The sequence below is a fragment of the Chiloscyllium punctatum genome, chromosome 19, assembly GCF_047496795.1.
Source record: "Chiloscyllium punctatum isolate Juve2018m chromosome 19, sChiPun1.3, whole genome shotgun sequence".
Taxonomy (NCBI): domain Eukaryota; kingdom Metazoa; phylum Chordata; class Chondrichthyes; order Orectolobiformes; family Hemiscylliidae; genus Chiloscyllium; species Chiloscyllium punctatum.
Genome location: NC_092757.1, coordinates 46,283,670 through 46,304,700, shown reverse-complemented (window position 1 = coordinate 46,304,700; position 21,031 = coordinate 46,283,670). Strand labels below are relative to the sequence as shown.

General features: G+C 45.9%; 1 protein-coding gene across 2 annotated transcripts in view; it reads left to right on the top strand.

Annotated features, from left to right (window-relative positions):
• The window catches only part of atp2a3 (ATPase sarcoplasmic/endoplasmic reticulum Ca2+ transporting 3), a 203,760-nt gene that overhangs the window by 15,213 nt on the left and 167,516 nt on the right, over positions 1-21,031 (top strand). For both annotated transcript variants that reach the window (XM_072589319.1, XM_072589318.1), the window contains exon 2: positions 17,459-17,476. In XM_072589319.1, the coding sequence (XP_072445420.1) occupies positions 17,459-17,476 (18 nt within the window). The remainder of the gene's footprint in view (positions 1-17,458; positions 17,477-21,031) is intronic.

Below are 21,031 nucleotides of genomic sequence, written 5' to 3'. Positions count from 1 at the left end.
AAGTTGGAAGAGAAAACAGGTCTCAAAGTTACAATCACCAAATTGGACAAGTTCCTAAGTTTTTAAGGGCATCATCCTCTCGTTTTTAAACAAAGTGATTAGTGAAACAATGGTTAGTGAGTTATGTGATGCTTGTAATTTTCCACAATTCCCTCGATGTGAGGAAAGTTCCACCAGAATGGAAATCAGCAAATGTAGCAGCTATTTTCAAAAGGTCGGGGTGGGGATGTGGGGCAGCGGGTGAGGAAGCAGGACACTACAGCCCAGTTAACTTGAGGTCCGTCAAAGATAGTGCAAATCCATATTATAGACATTATCAAAGGACATTTTGAAAAGGTCTGGGGTAACCAGACAGTCAACACCATCTTTGTGAAAAGAAAATGTACTGAAGGCATAATCAGTCCTAGAGATCTACAGCACAGAGAAAGACCCTTCAGCCCATCGATTCTGCGCCTGTCATAAACAACCACATCTAATCCCATCTTCCAGCACTTGGCCCAGAGCCTTGTATGCCTTTACATCGGCAAATGCACATCTAAATATGACTTAAATGTTATGAGGGTTTCTGCCTGTATCACCCTTATGGGTAGAGTTCTAGATCCTCCCCATTCTCTGGGTGAGAAAGATTTCCCTGACATTCCCTCTAAACCTTCTGTACCTTACCTTAAACCCATGCCCCCACGTCATCGATCCTTTTTTTTTCCCTGTCTACCCCATGCACGTCCCTCATAATTTTATACATCTGTCATGTCCCCCCTCAATTTCCCCCCTGCTCCACAGAAAACTACCCAGTCTGTCTATTCTCTCCATTACTGATACACTCTGCCCAAGCAACATTCTGTTAAATCTCCTTGGCCCCTTCTCCAGTAACATCACCCCTAAAATATGGAATCTTTCAAAGGAGGAGATCGATAGATTCTTGATGCTTCTCCAAGTGAAAGGTTACTGGGGTTTGGGCACAAACATGAAGTATCAGATCAATCATGATTTGTACTGAATGATCGAGTTGGCTTCATGGGCTGAATGGTCTCTTTCTGCTCCTAGCTCTCATAACCGTTTCTTGAGGATTCGTCTGAGCTTTCAGACTCTAAGTGGGTAAATATTGAGGGTGATGGGAGGGTTGGTTCCACCAAGAGGTATGAGAGGATAATCAAATGGACTCCCAGTGTGTAAGCTGAAAATGAGTTGCTGGAAAAGCGCAGCAGTCAGGCAGCATCCAAGGAACAGGAGAATCGATGTTTCGGGCAGGAACCCTTCTTCAGGAAAGTGTGTAAGCCAAGTACAGAGGGGATCAGGTGTGTGTGTCTCTCTCCATATATTTAATGTCAAAAGGACTGTTAATTTTTCTAGAATCTTCTACAAGGATCTATGACCCATTTAGTTTTTCAGTGCTGATGTTATTATGCATCACTGAACAAATTGGCTGAACTGAGCACCAATGAAGTCTCCTACTCTCTCCATGAACCCAGCGGGTAGTTAGGGTCTGGAGTGCACAGTCTGGAAATGTGGTGAAGGCAGGTTCAACTTTGGCATTCACGAGGACTTTGGATGGTGATTTGGATAGAATGGTGTGCGGGGATCTGGGGTAAGGGCAGATTAGGTACTCGAACCTGTGCAGGCACGATGGGCTGAATGATGTCTGGCTCAATTCGGTGAACTGTTTCTGGTGTGTGTGTGTGTTGGAACGATGTTGTAAAGTGCTCTCTCCAAACAGAGGAGAGCTGGTCCTGGGGAAAGTGAATTGTCCTTTGGATGTCCTGGATGATCCCTGGCTTTGGTGGGTTGAGGAAGGGGCAAAGGGGTGGCAAATGAATGGCAATTTATCTCCGATCCAAAGGATCCCTGTAAATAAAGTACCAGAGCCATTCATTGCTGAAAGGTTACAGCAGCCCGTGAGCAGAGCCTCAAACAGGAGGGAATGAAACTTTAAGTATTCATTTAGCGGTGGTCAAAATATCATTTCAATGTTTCAACCCACTGCCTTGTCCCTTGAACTGAATTTCTACACAAGTGAAGTGCGTGTTTGGGTTCTAATCAGTGTGTTTATAGGTACACAATCGAAGGTTAGGGTTGGGCTGCATATTGAAATTTCAAAGTTAGGTGGTAAGATGGCGATGGTTATTCTTAGAGAGTTAAACCAATTGTGATCCCTGTCTGATGGGCACTTCCCCTCTCAACCCCATCCGCACCACCACCTCTGCTCTCACTAAGGGGCGTGATAATATTCAAGTCTTGAAATAGGGTCATAGAGTCATAGAGATGTACAGCATGGAAACAGACCCTTCGGTCCAACCCGTCCACGCCGACCAGATATCCCAACCCAATCTAGTCCCATTTGCCAGCACCCGGCCCATATCCCTCTAAATCATCCTTTTAAACTTTGCGATTGTACCAGCCTCCACCACTTATTCCATACACGTACCACCCTCTGCGTGAAAAAGTTGCCCCTTAGGTCTGTTTTATATCTTTCCCCTCTCACCCTAAACCTATGCCCTCTAGTCCTGGACTCCCCCACCCCAGGGAAAAGACTCTATTTATCCTATCCATGCCCCTCATGATTTTATAAACCTCTATAAGGTCACTCCTCAGCCTCCGACACTCCAGGGAAAACAGCCTCAGCCTATTCAGCCTCTCCCTGTACCCCAAATCCTCCAAACTTGGCAATGTCCTTGTAAATCTTTTCTGAACCCTTTCAAGTTTCACAACCTCCTTCTGATAGGAGGGAGACCAGAACCGCACATAATATTCCAAAAGTGGGTTCCATAGCAGGAAAATGCTTTGGAAGTACTGGGCTATCCTCTCATAGTCTTTTATGAGCTGTCTGGTAATTGTTGTAAGAAATGTTTTGCCCCAATACTGTTCCTAACATTGGAGTTTCTCAATGGGGGGGGGGGGGGGGAAGGAAGAGTCCCATGTGATATTTTAGAGGGGGGAAACATGAGCCAATGAATGGACTTCAGACAGACCAGGTCTGAGGAGTTCAGTGGTTTGCTTCTATTTGAAAGCATTAGTTACTGAGTTAATATACTGTGGGTTAACAGGTAATGAGATTCACTCCCAAAGCATGCAAAGGAGGTTTGTTTACCCTGCTGGACTGATTCGACGAAGTGATATCAAGTGACCATCTGTTCAATTTACAATTTCCCTCCTCCTGCCTCATGATGGTAGCCACAGTATCCCCAATCCGTCATGCTTCAGAAACTCCTCTATCCACCTTGTCATCCGACCGGGACTTGTTCATCCTCAAATATTCATGGCACCAATATTTGTTGGCAACCTGGGATTTGAGGCCCAGACTTTGATCCTAAGAGGCAGTAGCCAAGCCCCTGACCTCTCTCTGTAAGTAACTGCACATTGCCAGCCCTCCTTCCTCCAAGACGAGTTCCCATGTAATCCTGGTTCTGCTGCCAGGATACTTTGACAAAATTCCTGCTTTAATCTCTGCTTCTCTCCAGTTCAAATATAGCTCATCACTCACCCAAGCTGCTAATGCCACCTCTATCATTGAGTGATACAGTAGTGAAGTGGTTTTGATAACGGATTATCCACATGCTGCAGCTGGGACTGAAGCTTGTGTCCATTTTGTTTTGGTGATGGGATTTGGGCATTGTTGAGAGGGCCAGCACTTATTGCTGATTTCTTGTTGAGATGGGTTAGGGTTAGCTCCAAGGTTAGGATTCAGCTTAAGCATTCTCCTTGAATCACCGCAGTCTTTGGGGTTTCAACGCACCCTGAGTTGTGTTAGGGAGTTCCAGGGCTTTGACCCAGTGGCATTGAATAAACGGTGGTACCATTCCTTGTCAGGGTGATGTGTAGCTCTGAGGAGAGCCTACAGGTACTGGTGCTCCCATGCCCCTGTGCATCCTTTCCCTCTGGGGAAATTCTGTTTGAGACTTTGGTGAACTGCAGCAGCACGTGGTGTAGGTGGTGCACACCTGATGGTAGAGAATCTCTCCTGGTCTTCTGAGGTACCCAGTCCCTCAATGCAAAGCTCTGCCTGTACCCTGGTGCAACCCTCTCTCTGGAACTTGTTCTGCGTTCAACTCCCCCCTTCTCCATGTCAAAGCTTTCTCAAACTTGATCTTACTAGCAAATTTATTTGCTTCCTCTTCGAAAGTCTGCTTTTATACTTCCTTGACACATTAAAACTACTGTGTAATTTCAAACTAGCTAAAGTTTCTCCATGTGCTATTTGTGGAGTGCTCATGTAATGTATTTTCGGTCATATTTCTGCATTCTAAAGTGGTTTAATGTATTTTGAATCCTGTAGCAGATCTATGGTGCCACTCCTTTTCAGTCAGAGCACGTGCTATTTGGTTTGAATGGAATGCGAATCTTGACAGTGTGCGAGGGTAAATGTCACAGGAAGCAAATGTGCAGAGCGTGCTGAAAAAAAAAGTCATGTTGTCGACATGTGCAGATGAGTGCAAGGCAAAGCAAGTCAGGAAGGTCAGCTTTCAGACGGTCACCATGGGAGAATAGGGGATTAATTTGTTGGCGAGTTGACTCCATTACTGTCCACAACCCAACAGGGAGCTACATACTGTTCGCGCACTCAGGTAATTCAGAAGCTGGGTACGGCTCAGGCGTTTTCCTTTCTTTGCAGAGATTTGTTCCGAGTGTGAAGGTGCACTGCTTCTGGCAATCATCAAACAAGCAGCACGGTGGCACAGTGGTTAGCACTGCTGCCCCACAGAGCCAGGGACCCGGGTTCAATTCCTGCCTCAGGTGACTGTCTACGTGGAGTTTGCACATTCTCCCCGTGTCTGCGTGGGTTTCCTCCCACAGTCCAAAGGTGTGCAGGTCAGGTGAATTGGCCATGCTAAATTGCCCGTAGTGTTAGGTAAGGGGTTAATGTAAGGGAATGGGTTTGGATGGGTTGCGCTTTGGAGGGTCGGTGTGGACTTGTTGGGCCGAAGGGCCTGTTTCCACACTAATCTGTTACCTGCTCAGCTGATTGTGAATTGGTTGTTTGTGTTGTGAGTGCACTCTGAATTGACCAAGTGCTCCACATCTCGGAATCCTATCCAACGGACATCTCATTTTGGATTTCTGATTGCAATCCGGTTGAGTTAGTAATCGACCGATTTATGGACAACTGATGAATGTGCTGTTTAACTCCAGCAGTCAATCGCTGTGATGTACCGCATCGAATAAATATTTAAATATCTGCTTCAAACCTGCACCGTAATGGATACAAGATTGTATGCAAGGCAGGGTGTGTTTTTTTGGTATGGACAACGGTGTCCTGTTAGTGAGGAATATACTTAGATAATCACTGCATAGTAGCAACGTGAAACAGTTGCTCAACTGTTACTCACAGTACCTTGGTCAATCTCATGGTACTCTGGAAAGAAAAGGTATCCCAAATCTGAACAATGGATTAAGTCAGTTATTTTATGTTTTGTCTTGGAATCATTGACTGGGCCAGAATGTATTGCCACCCCTTGTTGACCTTGATGGTGGGCTTCCATCTTGAACCATTGCAGTCCATGGGCTGTAGGTTGACCTACAATGCCCTTAGGGAGGGAATTCCAGCATTTTGATCCATCACACTGTTGTGTTGACTTGTGCCTTGTCAATGAAGGCCTTAGTGTATTTGGGGATGAGTTACTCACCCCAGAAGTGAAGGTGAGAAGGTGCTGCTGCAGTGGTAATGTCAACTGGACAAGTAATCCAGAGCCCTGAGATCAAATCCCACCATAACAGCTGGTGGAATCTAAACGAAATGAATAAATCCACAATATAAAGCTTGTCTCGCTGATGGTGATCATGACAATGATTGTTGTAATAACCTATCTAAATATCCTTTATAGGGCAGGAAATCCTCACCTGATCTGGCCTACATTTGACTCCAGACCCAGAACAATGTGGTTGAGTTTTAACTGTCCTCTAATATTGCTCAGCAAGTCACTCCGTCCAAGAGATGTTTGGGATGGGTAGTTGATACTGACATTGCCTGTGCCTCCCACATCCCACACAAGATGAAAGAAGCCCTGCTCTTTGTAGCCGCAATATTTATATCCTGTTGGCCTGACACTTTCTTTCATTCCTTTTTTGAATGACTCCTACCGCTCTGATGTGACATTTCTTGTAAGAAGCTGCTCCCAGTCCACTTTGGCCAGATCCTGTCTTGTCATATTAAAACTGGACCTCCTCCAATTCTGAACCTTTTACTTCTGCATTTTAGTCCGTTTCCATGATTACCTTTAAGTCTATCTCACGCTCTCAGTCCCTGCTCACCACCTCATTTATCCTTCAGTCATTTCAAGTAAAGATTCAAGACCTCAATCAGGTCCATCTATCAAATAGTGCCTGCCAGGAGCTTTTGAGGGGGGTGTGGGGTGTGGGGGGGGGGGGGGGGGGGGAGGAGGAGAAGAGGTGTGGGGTGGGGGGGGGAGGAGGAGAAGAGGTGTGGGGTGGGGGGGGGAGGAGGAGAAGAGGTGTGGGGTGGGGGGGGGAGGAGGAGAAGAGGTGTGGGGGGGGGGGGAGGAGGAGAAGAGGTGGGGGGGGGGAGGAGGAGAAGAGGTGTGGGGGGGGGGAGGAGGAGAAGAGGTGTGGGGGGGGGGAGGAGGAGAAGAGGTGTGGGGGGGGGAGGAGGAGAAGAGGTGTGGGGGGGGGGGAAGGAGGAGAAGAGGTGTGGGGGGGGGGAGGAGGAGAAGAGGTGTGGGGGGGGGAAGGAGGAGAAGAGGTGTGGGGGGGGGGGAAGGAGGAGAAGAGGTGTGGGGGGGGGGGAGGAGAAGAGGTGTGGGGGGGGGGAAGGAGGAGAAGAGGTGTGGGGGGGGGAAGGGAGGAGAAGAGGTGTGGGGGGGCGGGGAGGAGAAGAGGTGGTGGGGGGGGGGAAGGAGGAGAAGAGGTGTGGGGGGGGGAGGAGGAGAAGAGGTGTGGGGGGGGGGGGAAGGAGGAGAAGAGGTGTGGGGGGGGGAAGGAGGAGAGAGGTGTGGGGGGGGGGAGGAGGAGAAGAGGTGTGGGGGGGGGGAAGGAGGAGAAGAGGTGTGGGGGGGGGGGGAAGGAGGAGAAGAGGTGTGGGGGGGGGGAAGGAGGAGAAGAGGTGTGGGGGGGGGGGAAGGAGGAGAAGAGGTGTGGGGGGGGGAAAGGAGGAGAAGAGGTGTGGGGGGGGGGGAAGGAGGAGAAGAGGTGTGGGGGGGGGGGAAGGAGGAGAAGAGGTGTGGGGGGGGGAAGGAGGAGAAGAGGTGTGGGGGGGGGGAAGGAGGAGAAGAGGTGTGGGGGGGGGAAGGAGGAGAAGAGGTGTGGGGGGGGGAAGGAGGAGAAGAGGTGTGGGGGGGGGGAAGGAGGAGAAGAGGTGTGGGGGGGGAAGGGAAATGTTGGAATTCACATTCTCACTTTGAAATGATGGGTGCAGCTTTGAGAATTGGGGCATCTTAATATGAGGAGGTGGGGGAAGTTTCTTTCTGTATTCTTTTGAAAACCCCGACCCATCTGATCTGCCAAAGTTTTGGCCTTGCTTTGGTCATTTATTTTTTTCAGGAAGCAACTTGGAGTTTTCAGTGAGATTGCTACTCAACACCGAGACCTCAATCTCCAGACACAGCAATGAGTCTCCCTCAGGAACTGCTTTAACCATAACTTCCAGGAGTCAGTCTCTTAACTGCGTATCAGAAGTTATAATTATATCATACATCCTGCTAAATGAAATGACCCAAATGCTTGTACTAAATCGGCAAGAGCAATTGGAAGAGAGGAGCATCTGAAAATTATTTTGGATTTTAATGTTTCTGTTAACCTAATTTGGAGAGAGCTCATCAGGAATTTCTCAATAGATGGCCTCAGAATTGAGGTGTCAGGCTTTGACCATGTACTGCCTTGAGTGTTATCAATCAACTCCGTGACATCGATACTTGGTGCCAGGTTGTGTGGGTGGATCGATGACATTTGTCACCCTTTTTGTTTTGGAGTCATCAATAATCCAGTCTGGCTACAAGCAGCCAGACTCCTTGTACAAGGCCACAATGTTCCACTGGTAGATGGTTGATGCTGCATCACACCCACTGGGTACTGACACCGTCAAATCCAGAAACTGCTGGTTTAATGGAGTTGCTCAGAATTGAGGTGTCAAGTAAAATTAAGTCCGGTAGGGCCTTTGAAATGTCGGGGGAATCTAACCCTGATGGGACTTTCTCAAGGGAGACAGTGATCCAGCCTGTGTCCAGCAAGAGAGACACGGAGGGATGAGGAGTCATCTAGAGTCTGCTGAGGGAGACAACGAGGAGAGTGAATGTGGTGTGGGGTCTGACAAGGGACTGTGGGCTGATTGCAGATAATTTAAACTGACAAGAAACTTCCTGGTTGTTACCACTCTCAGGGAGGGCTGGAACCTGGTGAATTAGTTTTTTTTAGTACCTGCAGATTCTTGTCAGTCTGCTAGGTTTTGGGTTGTTGCACTTGGTAATGTCTGGTGTAAAACAATGAGCTTGGAGTTGCAGTTTGCACCTCGATGTTTCTGTCAGGGCATGCCACCAAATGGCTCCCTGTGGGAATGCTCCTGTACACGTTGATACCTCACCATGGACCGTTTGCCTGCTAATGGTTTCAAATGGCAGTGGTCTCTGTCTGATCTGGTTAAGTGTTCATCTGTTTGAAATGCTTTATTTGATTTTCCCATGAGTGAAGGAGCCATGAACAATGATGTTAACAAGACCGGCTTGTTTTTTTATTTTTTAAAAAAAGTGTTATCTTGGTCGGAGTGACAAATCATTTGTGTTTTATCTTGAAAGTCATAAACAAATGACAGTGTTGCATAAAGTGCAGAGGTAGCCAAAGAAGAATTGGTCATTGGAAAGTGAGGATGGAACATTCCTACTGACTTCAGCCCTTTGCTGATAGATTTCACTATTCGTCCCTCCCCACCTTCTCCACACCACCCACCTCCACCGTTAATATATTAGGTTGGGACTGCATGATATCTGCCTGTTTTCCACAGGCTGCCTGCAGATTCTGAGAAAAACATAGTCATACATTTTGTAGCTTTTTGTCCCAATTCTTTGCAAACTACGCAGCAGGGAGGGGGAGGGAAGACACGTTTGGTAGGCAGAGTGTACATCCGGGTGCAAATCTAGTCTGTTCCAGTGAAAAGTCAGCTCTGCAGATTTCCCAACTGGCGCTGGCCAGCATGGGGAGCAGGGAGGGGGTTGACGCTGGAGTTATTACACCGCTCCCAGCTAGCCAGCAATGAGATCATGGTCAGATTTCTTCTCGAGAATTCACTGCTGTGCTGATGCCAAAAGATGCTGGGAAAATGCTAAATTGGCTGTCCCAAGAAATCCAGAGCTGTTTTAATGTAATTTTGTTAACGATGTTCTTGGGTGACTGGTAATCTGTTTAAAGTGTACAGAGGAATGGAATGAAGCAGGTATCGATGGACTGGATTCAGTGATTGAGGATTATACATTGGAAACCTGGGACTGAAGCAGAAGAAAGGTCTGATTTAACACCGAGAGAGGTTCTCACATACACTTAGTGAGTGAGTGAATCAGGCTATCTGTTTTTGGTGGAATGACCAGGGGGGGAAATGGATTTTGGAAGGGTCTGAGTCCTTGGGCCAAGGATAATGTTTGTACTGGAGTCTATGATCGTTTAAATCACCTACTTCACTACTGTCATTTCTATGTTTGGAAAGGATTCCCCATCGCACCTTCAAGAAACTATGAATTAGCCACTTGTGACTGTTAAAAGGTCTCCCAAGACTGGTTCCCCTGAAGAGGATGGAGTGCAAGTTGTTGAGAAAATAAATGAAAGTAGTATCTGTCATGATTTCTGGACATTGTTAAGACATTACAGACAAGGAAAGAGTCAATATTTCTTTAAAATACTGTTACCCTTTTGTTCCAGCTGGAGAGTGAGAGGACGAGAAGCCATGTCAGAATATTAGTCGACTGTTTGCATTTGAATCTCTTAGCCACACCACATTAAAACAAAATGTCTGATTGCACCTATAACTGACAATTGTTGGAGCTTACTGTATCAATCTGGCAAGTTAGCAACAGTGCTAATAATTCAATAATTGGTCCTAAAGCAGTGTCGAACGCCCTTGTGTCTAAAGGGAACAGGAGGCCAACACAGCTCACCATTCTGGTCGTTTCTCCACGTGTATGGTTTGGACTTTGGTTTGGACAGCTCCACTTAATGAGGGTCTCTCACTCTCCATCAGCTGTTCCAGTGACTGGCCCTCCTGTGATCATGTCATCTGTGCCCTCCCTGATCAGGCAGGGAATACAGAGCTAGCTGGAAAATGGGCACGGTGCTCAAGGTCAGGAGCTCAATAGTCCCACTGTTCGATTCCCGCCTGCCCTCACTTGGGAGCAGGCTCAGTGGACTTAATGGTTAAGGAATGGTGAACGTGACGCAGAGACATGGCAAGGGGAAACCAAAATGGCAATGTTACTGATGGTGTAAAAGGCAGAAGTTACTGTTTGAGTGCGACGCAGGATGCTAGTTCAAGATAAAACTGGGGGTGGGAGCAGGATAATAACAGAAGCAAGGTCTGGAGGAGGTCTAAGAATGGTTAAAGCAGATAGCCAACCAGGCAGGAAACATCAGAAATCTTATACTGTGGCCTGGGAACATGGAGGAGAAAAGAGGGTTTAGTCTCTGGGATAGTCCATGATCTGAGTGACCATCACACAGCTGTTGTGGAAACAGAGTCCATCTTCATATTGACAATAAGCTCCATGTTGTGGAGCACTTTCACTAGACTCCAAACAGATGTAGTAACTTAAGTCTGGGCGTTCATATGGCATTGTGGGCCATCAACTGCAACAAAATTGTACTCCAGCACAATCTGTGACCTCAAGGCTCAGCATATCCCTCACTCAACCATTACCATCAAGCCAGGGGATCCATCCTGGCTCAATGGAGAGGGCAGGAGGGCATGCCAGGAGCTGCAGATGAGGTGTCAACCTGGTGAAGCTCCCAAACAGGGCTACTTGCATGCCAAACAGCATAAGCTACAAGCAATAGACAGAGCTAAGTGATCACACAAGTAATGGGTCAGATGTAAGCTCCGCAGTCCTGCCACATTAGGTCAGGAATAGTGGTGGACGAGTAAGCGACTTGCTGGGGGAGGAGGCTCCACAAATATCCCCACCCTCAATGATGGAAGAGCCCAACACCAGTTTAAAAGAGAAGGCTGAAGTATTAGTGACAATCTTCAGCCAGAAGTGCTGAATGGATGCACCATCTCGGCCTTCTACAGTGCTCTCCAGTATTACAGATACCAGACTTTAGTCAATTTGATTCGCTCTACGTGTTATCAGGAAACAGTAGGAGACACTGGATATTACAAAGACTATGGGTTCTGACAACACTCTGACAATAGGACTGAACACTTGTGGTCTGGAACTTGTCCAGCTCCCCCCTGCCCTGGCCAAGCTCTTCCAGGACAGTTACAGCACTGGCATCTACCGGCAATAAAGAAAATTGCCCAGGTATGTCCTGTTCACAGAAAGCAGGACAAATCCCATGCAATCTGACCAATTACCACCCCGTCAGCTGACTCTCGACCATTGGCAGTGTAGCTGATCAGTATTGAGTTCTTAGTGTTCGTCTATGTGAAGGCTTGTACAGAGGATTTCAAGGTGTCCTGAGCACTGCACTCTGCTGCGGCTGTTGTATACAAACTCTGAAGGTTCCTGGTTCAATAGCCTTTGTGCACTAGTTGGTCTGACAGTTGCTGGATTTGGACAGTATTCCTGGGAGAAATGGGATATGTTCTTACTCCTGACTTACTCTGAAGTGATCTGTAGGTGAGAACCACCCTGTTTGAGTTGTTGATAGGGTTGGGTCAAGATTCATTTGATTTCCTCCCTTTTTTTCCCTCTTTTCACCTCCACACCGCACCCCCCCCCCCCCCCAAAAAAAAATAGTTGGACTAGCCTATTCCAAGACATGGAGGGAGGCATCATCTGAAAGACGACAGTGAGACAATACTCAACACAACAGTGTTAGTGATTCAAAACTTGGTGAGAAGGGGAGCTGCTTAAAAGAGAGACGGAGAGGGAATTCTAGTCATGATTGTCAATGGTGAGGTGAAGGAAGAGAGCTGTTTGTGTCTCTACACCCCCTTTGTTGCTCAGAATCAGCAATAAACTTTTCTTTCATAAATTGAGCAAAGGAAAATGAACACTCAATGCTACAAACCCAGTTGATGGAAAATTAGCTGAGGTTTGCAGTTGCCAGAAGGGTTAAGTTTGTGTACACAACTGCACAAACATGCCACCACACCAGTACCAAGGTGCGTGGTGCAGGAGGGGATAGTTCAGTGATAACAGTGTAGGGAGTTCCTGTTACCAGACTGCTGCCCTCATGTCCTGCTTTTTAGTTCGACCATTCCATTGCTGATTGTGTCTGTCTTTAATTTGAAAATAAATCTTGCCCCCCCCCCCCCCTTGAATTAATTTGAACCATTAATATTGCTCACTAGATTTTAGTTGATAAAAGTGAACCATGTATATCTGAGTCTAATAACATTGTTGTATCAGCCTGTTAACCTAGAGGGAAGTGCTGGGAGTCAGCCATGCACTTGCCAGATGTTTGGTGTCTGGGTTCATGTTGAACATCTAAGGCCTGCTTTTGCATTTGTACAGCTATAACAAGCCTTGTTTATATTTTTCTTACAAACCTAAGAGGCATTTGGATGGGTATATGAATAGGAAGGGTTTGGAGGGATATGAACCAGGTGCTGGCAGGTGGGACTAGATTGGGTTGGGATATCGGGTCGGCATGGACGGGTTGGACCGAAGGGTCTGTTTCCGTGCTGTACGTCTCTGACTCTGATCACCGCTTATGGAGCTATAGAGTGTTTTTAACATGAAAACAGGCTGTTCAACCTACCAGGATTGGCTGGTGATTGTCCTTCAGACCGTCCCAGCTTAGTTCAGCTCAGTAAAATATCACAGCTTCTTGTTCACGTCCCCTTCACGTTTCTTTCTCCACTCTCCGTTTCGATGCATGTCTGCTGTCTGTCACTCCCTGGTCAGCAAATGTCATAGTCTCACCACTCTCTCCTGTTCAAGGTGCCTCTCCTTTAGCCTAGGATCCAGGGTTTTACACCTTTTTTTGTGTGTGTTTTAGATTGATGATCAGCTCACCTGCCCAGAGTTGCTGATATGGAAAGATGTTTAGTTTGTTCTGATAGCCGTGCAGGCAAATTTGGTGGTGTTCAGGTGACGTGAGCCTTTTTCTTTCTTGTCAGTGGGATGCGGGTATCATGGTCTGAATCAGCATTGCTTGTCCATCCCAAATTACCCTGGAGAAGGTAGGGATGAGCTACCACCTTGAACCACTGCAGTTCCAGAATTTTGACCCAGCGACACTGAAGGAAGGGTGATACCATTCCATGTCAGCGTGGCATAGACTTCCTTACACAAGGAATTCCATATCATTCTGACTCGGAAATGAATCACAAAGAATATATTGCACAAGGAAGTCTCTGTTAGTTCTGATTTACACATTGTAGGTGTTGGAAAGACTTTGGGAAATCAGAGGGTGAGTTACTTGCTGCAGAATTCCCAGTCTTTGTCTTGTGGCCACAATATTTATTTGGCTGATGCAACTGAGTCTTTTATTTGTCATCAGCAAAGTTGGTGATGGGGGATTTAGAGCCGAAGGCATTAATAGCAGTAATACTCGAGCAGGACTGTATTGGTGTTGTGTGTGATGCCACACTTCCTGGAACTAGGCTGAACTGAGGGGACAAATGTAATGTAGTCCTGCTGAACTGTACATACTTGAGAACTATTCATTTGTTTGCATTTGTCCAGAACCCAGTTGTGACATTTTGCCAGGATTTAGTGGTTGTGATGCCATTGAATGTGATTGGGAGAAGGTTAGATGCTCCCTTGTTGATGATGGTCATTGCCTGACCTCCTTGTTGTGGTATGGCTGTTAACGTAGCACCTATCAGCTACAGCCTGAATGCTGTGCTGGTCTTGCATGCAGCCATAGAGGGTGTGAGCATGTGAGATGTTGTGAATAGTGTGAAACATGGTGCATTCATCAGCGTACATCCTATTTTAGATTAGATTAGATTACTTAGTGTGGAAACAGGCCCTTCGGGCCAACAAGTCCACACCGACCCTCCGAAGTGCAACTCACCCAGACCCATTCCCCTACATTTATCCCTTCACCTAACACTACAGACAATTTAGCGTGGCCAATTCACCTGACCTGCACATTTTTGGACTGTGGGAGGAAACCGGAGCACCCGGAGGAAACCCACGCAGACACGGGGAGAACGTGCAAACTCTACACAGACAGTCGCCTGAGTCGGGAATTGAACCTAGGTCTCTGGCGCTGTGAGGCAGCAGTGCTAACCACTGTGCCACCGTGCCAATCATTCCTGACCTTGTGTTGGAGGGCAGGTCATTGAAACAGCTGAAGGTGGCGTGTGTAGACATCCTGTGAATGGGACAGCATGTGGGAATCACTTCAGAAGCTTCGTTCTTCTAACGATCAATTAATTTATAAAGAAGGCCAACATTAACACTCTCTAATAAAGTAGACCCATGCGAGAAGGACTTGCTCCCAATATTGAGGTGAACGTTTCCAGGGTGTCAAGGAAATGTTTCATTTACATTCTTGCACCTGGTGGTAATTCGGACGTGGAGAATTGACCAAACCAAACAGCCCTTCTTTGCAATTCACCCATTGTGTGCAAAAACTCTTTTTGCAGTCCCCTGATGAGCAGCCCTGTGGGATTGGAGGTCAGTGATGGCAGATATTAGCTTTAGTTCGGATGTATTTTGAAGATGTTTTGCATTTCCTACAAAACAGATTAAGCATTCATTTGTTAAATTGTGACTTCCTGACAGATAAACAACCGTTAGCTAACAATCTTCATGCTAAAGCAGAGCCCATATAAGTCTTAATCCACCAGCCCTGAGAGACAGTTCTGTCTATCGTTTGGTCTGAACTTTTTACTTGTTTATCTAGTTTCATAAATCAATTTGAAGCATGTTTACATTTTCCTTGAATGTTTAGTGAATTAGGAAGCATTTAAATGAATGAACATTGAAACAAATCTCCATCTTCAATGACTGTTATTCTCATCTTGGACAGATTCCTCAATCAGTCTTTGAAGAGCTGTACTGTGGAAGCAAGCACACTGTTAACTGGAAAAGCTCTGTCCCATTTCATACTTAAACACAAATACTCTCTCGGGTCTGTGCAGCTTAACTTTTTCCAAATAAGTTTGCGTTTGTGCACAATTATCCAAGTAACTGAGCTGCACACGTACAAGTGTATGTATGAGGTTCCAGAAAGCATGCAGGGAACATCCATCAGTTTCCCTGAGACCCATTTTCCCCCACATTCCTGATGCCTGGAGCATTGTGCTGGGCTCTCCTCAGGAGATAGACAAAGTGGATGGAAAACCTAAGGCTCATTAGGCAAAAATAAGTTTGTGAAAGTCTTCCCCAACTAACTTGGGTAGCTAGTTCACTGGCTCTGTTGTCCCTGTTCGCAATATCTTGTATTGCGGATCAATTTAATACAATCTGACCTTTTCCGGTTTATCCGGGCAGTGTTCCTGCTGTTTCTCAGGGCCTTCAGAAAGACTCCACAAAATAATATCCTACTCCAAAGGCACCCATCTTCTGGGCTAAGAGCTGTTTGAAACCTAACTCTGTCCTACAGAGCCTGAACATATAACTCCTGAATTTGTTTCAGCTCGATGCATTAAAATAGCCCAAGTTTATATTTCTGTTTGTGAATGCTTCAGTTCTTTTGTATTTATTCCTTTTTATATGTCATTTTTAAAATCCGGTTGAGTTTCAGCAATGAAACATACTTGCTGTGGGTTTTCATATCTTGTCTAACAATTCCATTACAGTACGAGGGGAGGTGCAGCACTGTTAGAGTGCCCCAAATGCTCTCTCTTTAGATGTACAGATTAGATTAGGTTCTCTGTCGTATGGCAACGGGCCCTTTGGCCCAACCCTCCGAAGAGTAACCCTTACCCTATATTTACCCCTGACTAATGCACCTTACAATGTGGGCAATTTAGCCTGGCCAATTCTCCTAATCTGCACATCTTTAGATTCTGGGAGCAAACCCACACAGACACAGGCTGAATGCGTAAACTTCACACAGACAGTCACCTGAGGTTGGAATCGAACCTGGGTCCCTGGTGCTGTGAGGCAGCAGTGCTAATCACTGAGCCACCATGCTGTACAGATCCTGTGCCACTGTATTGGAGGACAATTGTTACTGGAGTTTATGAAGGGTGTCCTGGCTGATATTTATCCCCAGTCAACATGAGGAAAACAGATTATTTGGTCTTTGTCATAGTATTTTGTGGGCGGCATGGTGGCACAGTGGTTAGCACTGCTGCCTCACAGCGTCAGAGACCCGGGTTCAATTCCCACCTCAGGCGACTGACTGTGTGGTGTTTGCACATTCTCCCCGTGTCTGCGTGGGTTTCCTCCGGGTGCTCCGGTTTTCTCCCACAGTCCAAAGATGTGCAGGTCAGGGTGGTTTGGCCATGCTAAATTGCCTGTAGTGTTGGGTGAAGGGGTAAATGTAGGGGAATGGGTGGGTTGTGCTTCGGCGGGGCGGTGTGGACTTGTTGGGCCAACGGGCCTGTTTCCACACTGTAAGTAATCTAATCTAATCTATTGTTTGGAAGACCTTGCTGTGTGTAAATTTACTTCCAACATAACAGTGGCTCCAATCCACAAAACACTTCAAGGTGCTGTGAAGTTGTGAAAATTGAGATGAAAATGCCAGCTTGTTCATTTGAATTCCCTTCCTGATCAGTTGGTCTTGGGTCAGGTTGCATTCTGTTTGGGGAGTGATGAATATAGAAACTCTGTGTGGCAATTCCATTTGCAGTTTTACAGTGCTCCAGTTAAGATAGTTCAAACAGAGGGAGATAGTGGAGAACTGTGTTCAAATGACCAACTTTGTTCCAAGGTAAAAATCACACAACACCAGGTTATAGTCTAACAGGTTTAATTGGAAACACGCTAGCTTTCGGAGGGACGCTCCTTCATCAGATGATTGTCTGATAAACACCTGATGAAGGAGCGACGCTCCGAAAGCTAGCGTGTTTCCAATTAAACCTGTTAGACTCTAACCTGGTATTGTGTGATTTTTAACTTTGTACACCCCAGTCCAACACCAGCATCTCCAAATCATAACTTTGTTCCACACAGTGTTAGTAGGATCAGTAAGTACTGATTGGCTCTTAAGATACCTTCACCACTTTTACATTTTAATATAACCAGATCATTAACTGATTTAACTTGCAGTGAGTATGGCAGTTACCTGTCTGTTATCGGATACAGTTGTCAAATCAATATTTGATAGATAAATGATTTGGAAGCTGCTAATAGGTCGAGAGCCTCCATTGTAAACTCTCTCTGTCCTCCGACACCAATTGTTTGTTGTTTGACTAACTTATTCTTTTTTCTTTTTCTCTTCCATGTTTCATCTGAACCAGAATTGCCAGCTGAAGAAGGTAAATATTAACTTTTCCATTTTGGAATTTTAAATGAACTGATTTTTGAATTGCTTTGGGTTTGCGATGGCCTGTTAATCTCCTTTTGGTGTTTTTGATTTTACTGTGAAGAAAAGATAAAATATGAACAAATTGTTTTAAACAAAAGGTGGATTTTCATACGAGTGTGATTGTTACCAAATAGAGGAGAGAATTGACAAGAAACATTCCCAGTTTCAAGGCTGTCTATACCCAAAACAAAATCCTGAGCTAGATTCCACATTCTGATCCAATGTCAGAATGTTCTCTTTTGACCAAACGTTTAATCATCCTGTCGTGTCTTTTCTATCCTCTGTCTAATCCAAACCCCAAATTGGACAAACTCCTCCATCACTACTTGAGTCAATGCTCCACTCCTCATACCCTCTTGGGGAGTCCAGAACTAGAGGGCATAGGTTTAGGGTGAGAGGGGAGAGAGATAAGAGACCTAAGGGGCAACTTTTTCACAGAGGGTGGTACGTGTATGGAATGAGCTGCCAGAGGATGTGGTGGAGGCTGGTACAATTGCAACATTTTAAGAGGCATTTGGATGGGTATATAAATAGGAAGGGTTTGGAGGGATATGGGCCGGATGCTGGCAGGTGGGACTAGATTGGGTTGGGATATCTGGTTGGCATGGACGGGTTGGACTGAAGGGTCTGTTTCCGTGCTGTACATCTCTGACTTTTATTTATTCTGCTTGCTGTATCTATACTCAACCACCCCATAATGCTCTTGCAGGTCCTCTGCACCTCAGTAAATTGGCCTCTAAAGCTTTAGTCCTCCCTTTTGTCTTTCCATGATTTTTACATCACTTTGCCAAGATCCCAGGGAGGTTGAGGATCATTTAAGACAGTTTGATATCACGGCATGTGATGTTCCTGAGTAAAAACCCCAGTGACAGTGCAATGGAGGCAGTAAACATCGAACATTCCAGCACAGTACAGGTCCTTCGGCCCTCGATGTTGCGCCAACCTTATGAAACCAATCTGAAGCCCATCTAATCTACATTATTCCATTACCATCCGTATGTTTATCCAATGACCATTTAAATGCCCTTAAAGTTGGCAAGTCTACTACTGTTGCGGGCAGGGTGTTCCACCCCCTACTTCTGAGTAAAGAAACTACCTCTGACATCCGTCCTATATCTATCACCCCTCAATTTAAAGCTATGTCCCCTCGTACTAGCCATCACCATCCGAGGAAAAAGGCTCTCGCTGTCCACCCAATCTAATCCTCTGATTATCTTATCTCGTAATTAAGTCACCTCTCAACCTTCTCTCTAATGAAAGCAGCCTTACGTCCCTCAGCCTTTCCTCATAATACCTTCCCTCCAGACCAGGCAACATCCTGGTAAATCTCCTCTGAACCCTTTCCAAAGCTTCCACACCCTTCCTATAATGGGGTGACCAGAACTGTACGCAAAGCTCCAAGTATGGCTGCACCAGAGTTTTGTACAGCTGCAGTATGGCCTCATGGCTTCGAAACTCGATCCCTCTACCAATAAAAGCTAACACACTGTATACCTTCTTAACAACCCTATCAACCTGGGTGGCAACTTTCAGGGATCTATGTACCTGGACACCGAGATCTCTTCGCTCATCTACACAACCAAGAATCTTACCATTAACCCAGTACTCTGCATTCCTGTTACTCCTTCCAAAGTGAATCACCTCACACTTTTCTGCATTAAACACCATTTGCCAACTCTCAGCCCAGCTCTGCAGCTTATCTATATCCCTCTGTAACCTACAACATCCTTCATCACTATTCACAACTCCACCGACCTTCGTGTCATCTGCAAATTTACTAACTCATCCTTCTGCGCCCTCATCCAGGTCATTTATAAAAATGACAAACAGCAGATCCTTGTGGTACCCCACTAGTAATTGAACTCCAGGATGAATACTTTCCATTAGCCACCATCCTGTCATCTTTCAGCTAGCCAATTTCTGATCCATAACACTAAATCGCCCTCTATCCCATACCTCCATATTTTGTGCAATAGTTTACCGTGGGGAATGTTATCAAACACCTTACTGAAATCCATATACACCACATCAACCACTTTACCCTCATCCACCTGTTTGGTCACCTTCTGAAAGAACTCAATAAGATTTACGAGGCATGACCTACCCTTCACAAAACCATGTTGAACATCCCTAATCAACTTATTCCTTTCTAGATGACAAGTCCTATCTCTTATAACCTTTCTCAACACTTTACTCACAACTGAAGTAAGGCTCACTGGTCTATAATTTCCAGAGTTGTCTCTCTACTCCCCTTTTGAACAAGGGGACAACATTTGCTATCATCCAGGCTTCTGGCACTAATCCTGCAGACAATGATGACATAAAGATCAAAGCCAAAGGCTTGCAATCTCCTCCCTGGCTTCCCAGAGAATCCTGGGATAAATTCCATCTGGTCCAGGGAACTTTACACTTTCCAGAGTTGCTAACAACACCTCTTTATGGACCTCAATCCCATCTAATCTAGTAGCCTGTATCTCGGTATTCTCCTTGACCACATTGTCTTTTTGTAGTGTGAATACTGACTAAAAGTATTAATTTAGCACTTCCCATATCATCTCCTCTGTCTCCATACACAACTTCCCATTACAATGCTTGATTGGCCCTAATTTTACTCTAGTCATTCATTTATTCCTGATATACCTATAGAAAGCCTTAGGGTTTTCCTTGATCCTATCTGCCAACGACTTCACTTCCTTAGTAAACCATGGCTCTCGTGCTCGACAGCTTCTCCCTGTCCAGCAGGTACATACTTATTTAGGATCCGCAGTAGCTGCTCCTTGAATAAGCTCCACATTTCGTTTGGACCATCTGCAGTTTCCTTTCCCATCCTATGTGTCCTAAATCTTGCCTAATCGCATCATAATTGTCCTTTCCCCTGCGGTATATACCTATCTCTTTTCATCGCTAAAGTGAATATAACCAAATTGTGGTCACTATCACCAAAGTGCTCACCTGCCTCCAACCTAACTCCGACCTGGTTTGTTACCAAATCCATTATGGCATCGCCCCTTGTTGGCTGATCTACATACTGTCAGGAAACCCTCCTGCACACTTTGGACAAAAACTGACCCATCTGAAGTACTTAAACTATAGTATTCTTTGTCAATACTTGGAAAGTTACAGTCCTCTATAACAAATACCCTGTCACTCTTGCTCCTATCGAGAATCATCTTTGCTATCCTTTCCACTACATCTCTGGAACTATTTGGAGGCCTATAGAAAACTCCCAACAGGGTGACCTCTCCTTTCCTGTCTCTAACCTCAGCCCATTCCACTTCAGTAGACGAGTCCTCATCAAACGTCCTTTCTGCCACCGTAATACTGTCCTTGACTAACAATGCTACACCACCTCCTCTTTTACCATCTTCCTTGTTCTTACGGCATGGTGGCACAGTGGTTAGCACTGCTGCCTCACAGCGCCAGAGACCCGGGTTCAATTCCCGCCTCAGGCGACTGACTGTGTGGAGTTTGCACGTTCTCCCCGTGTCTGCGTGGGTTTCCTCCG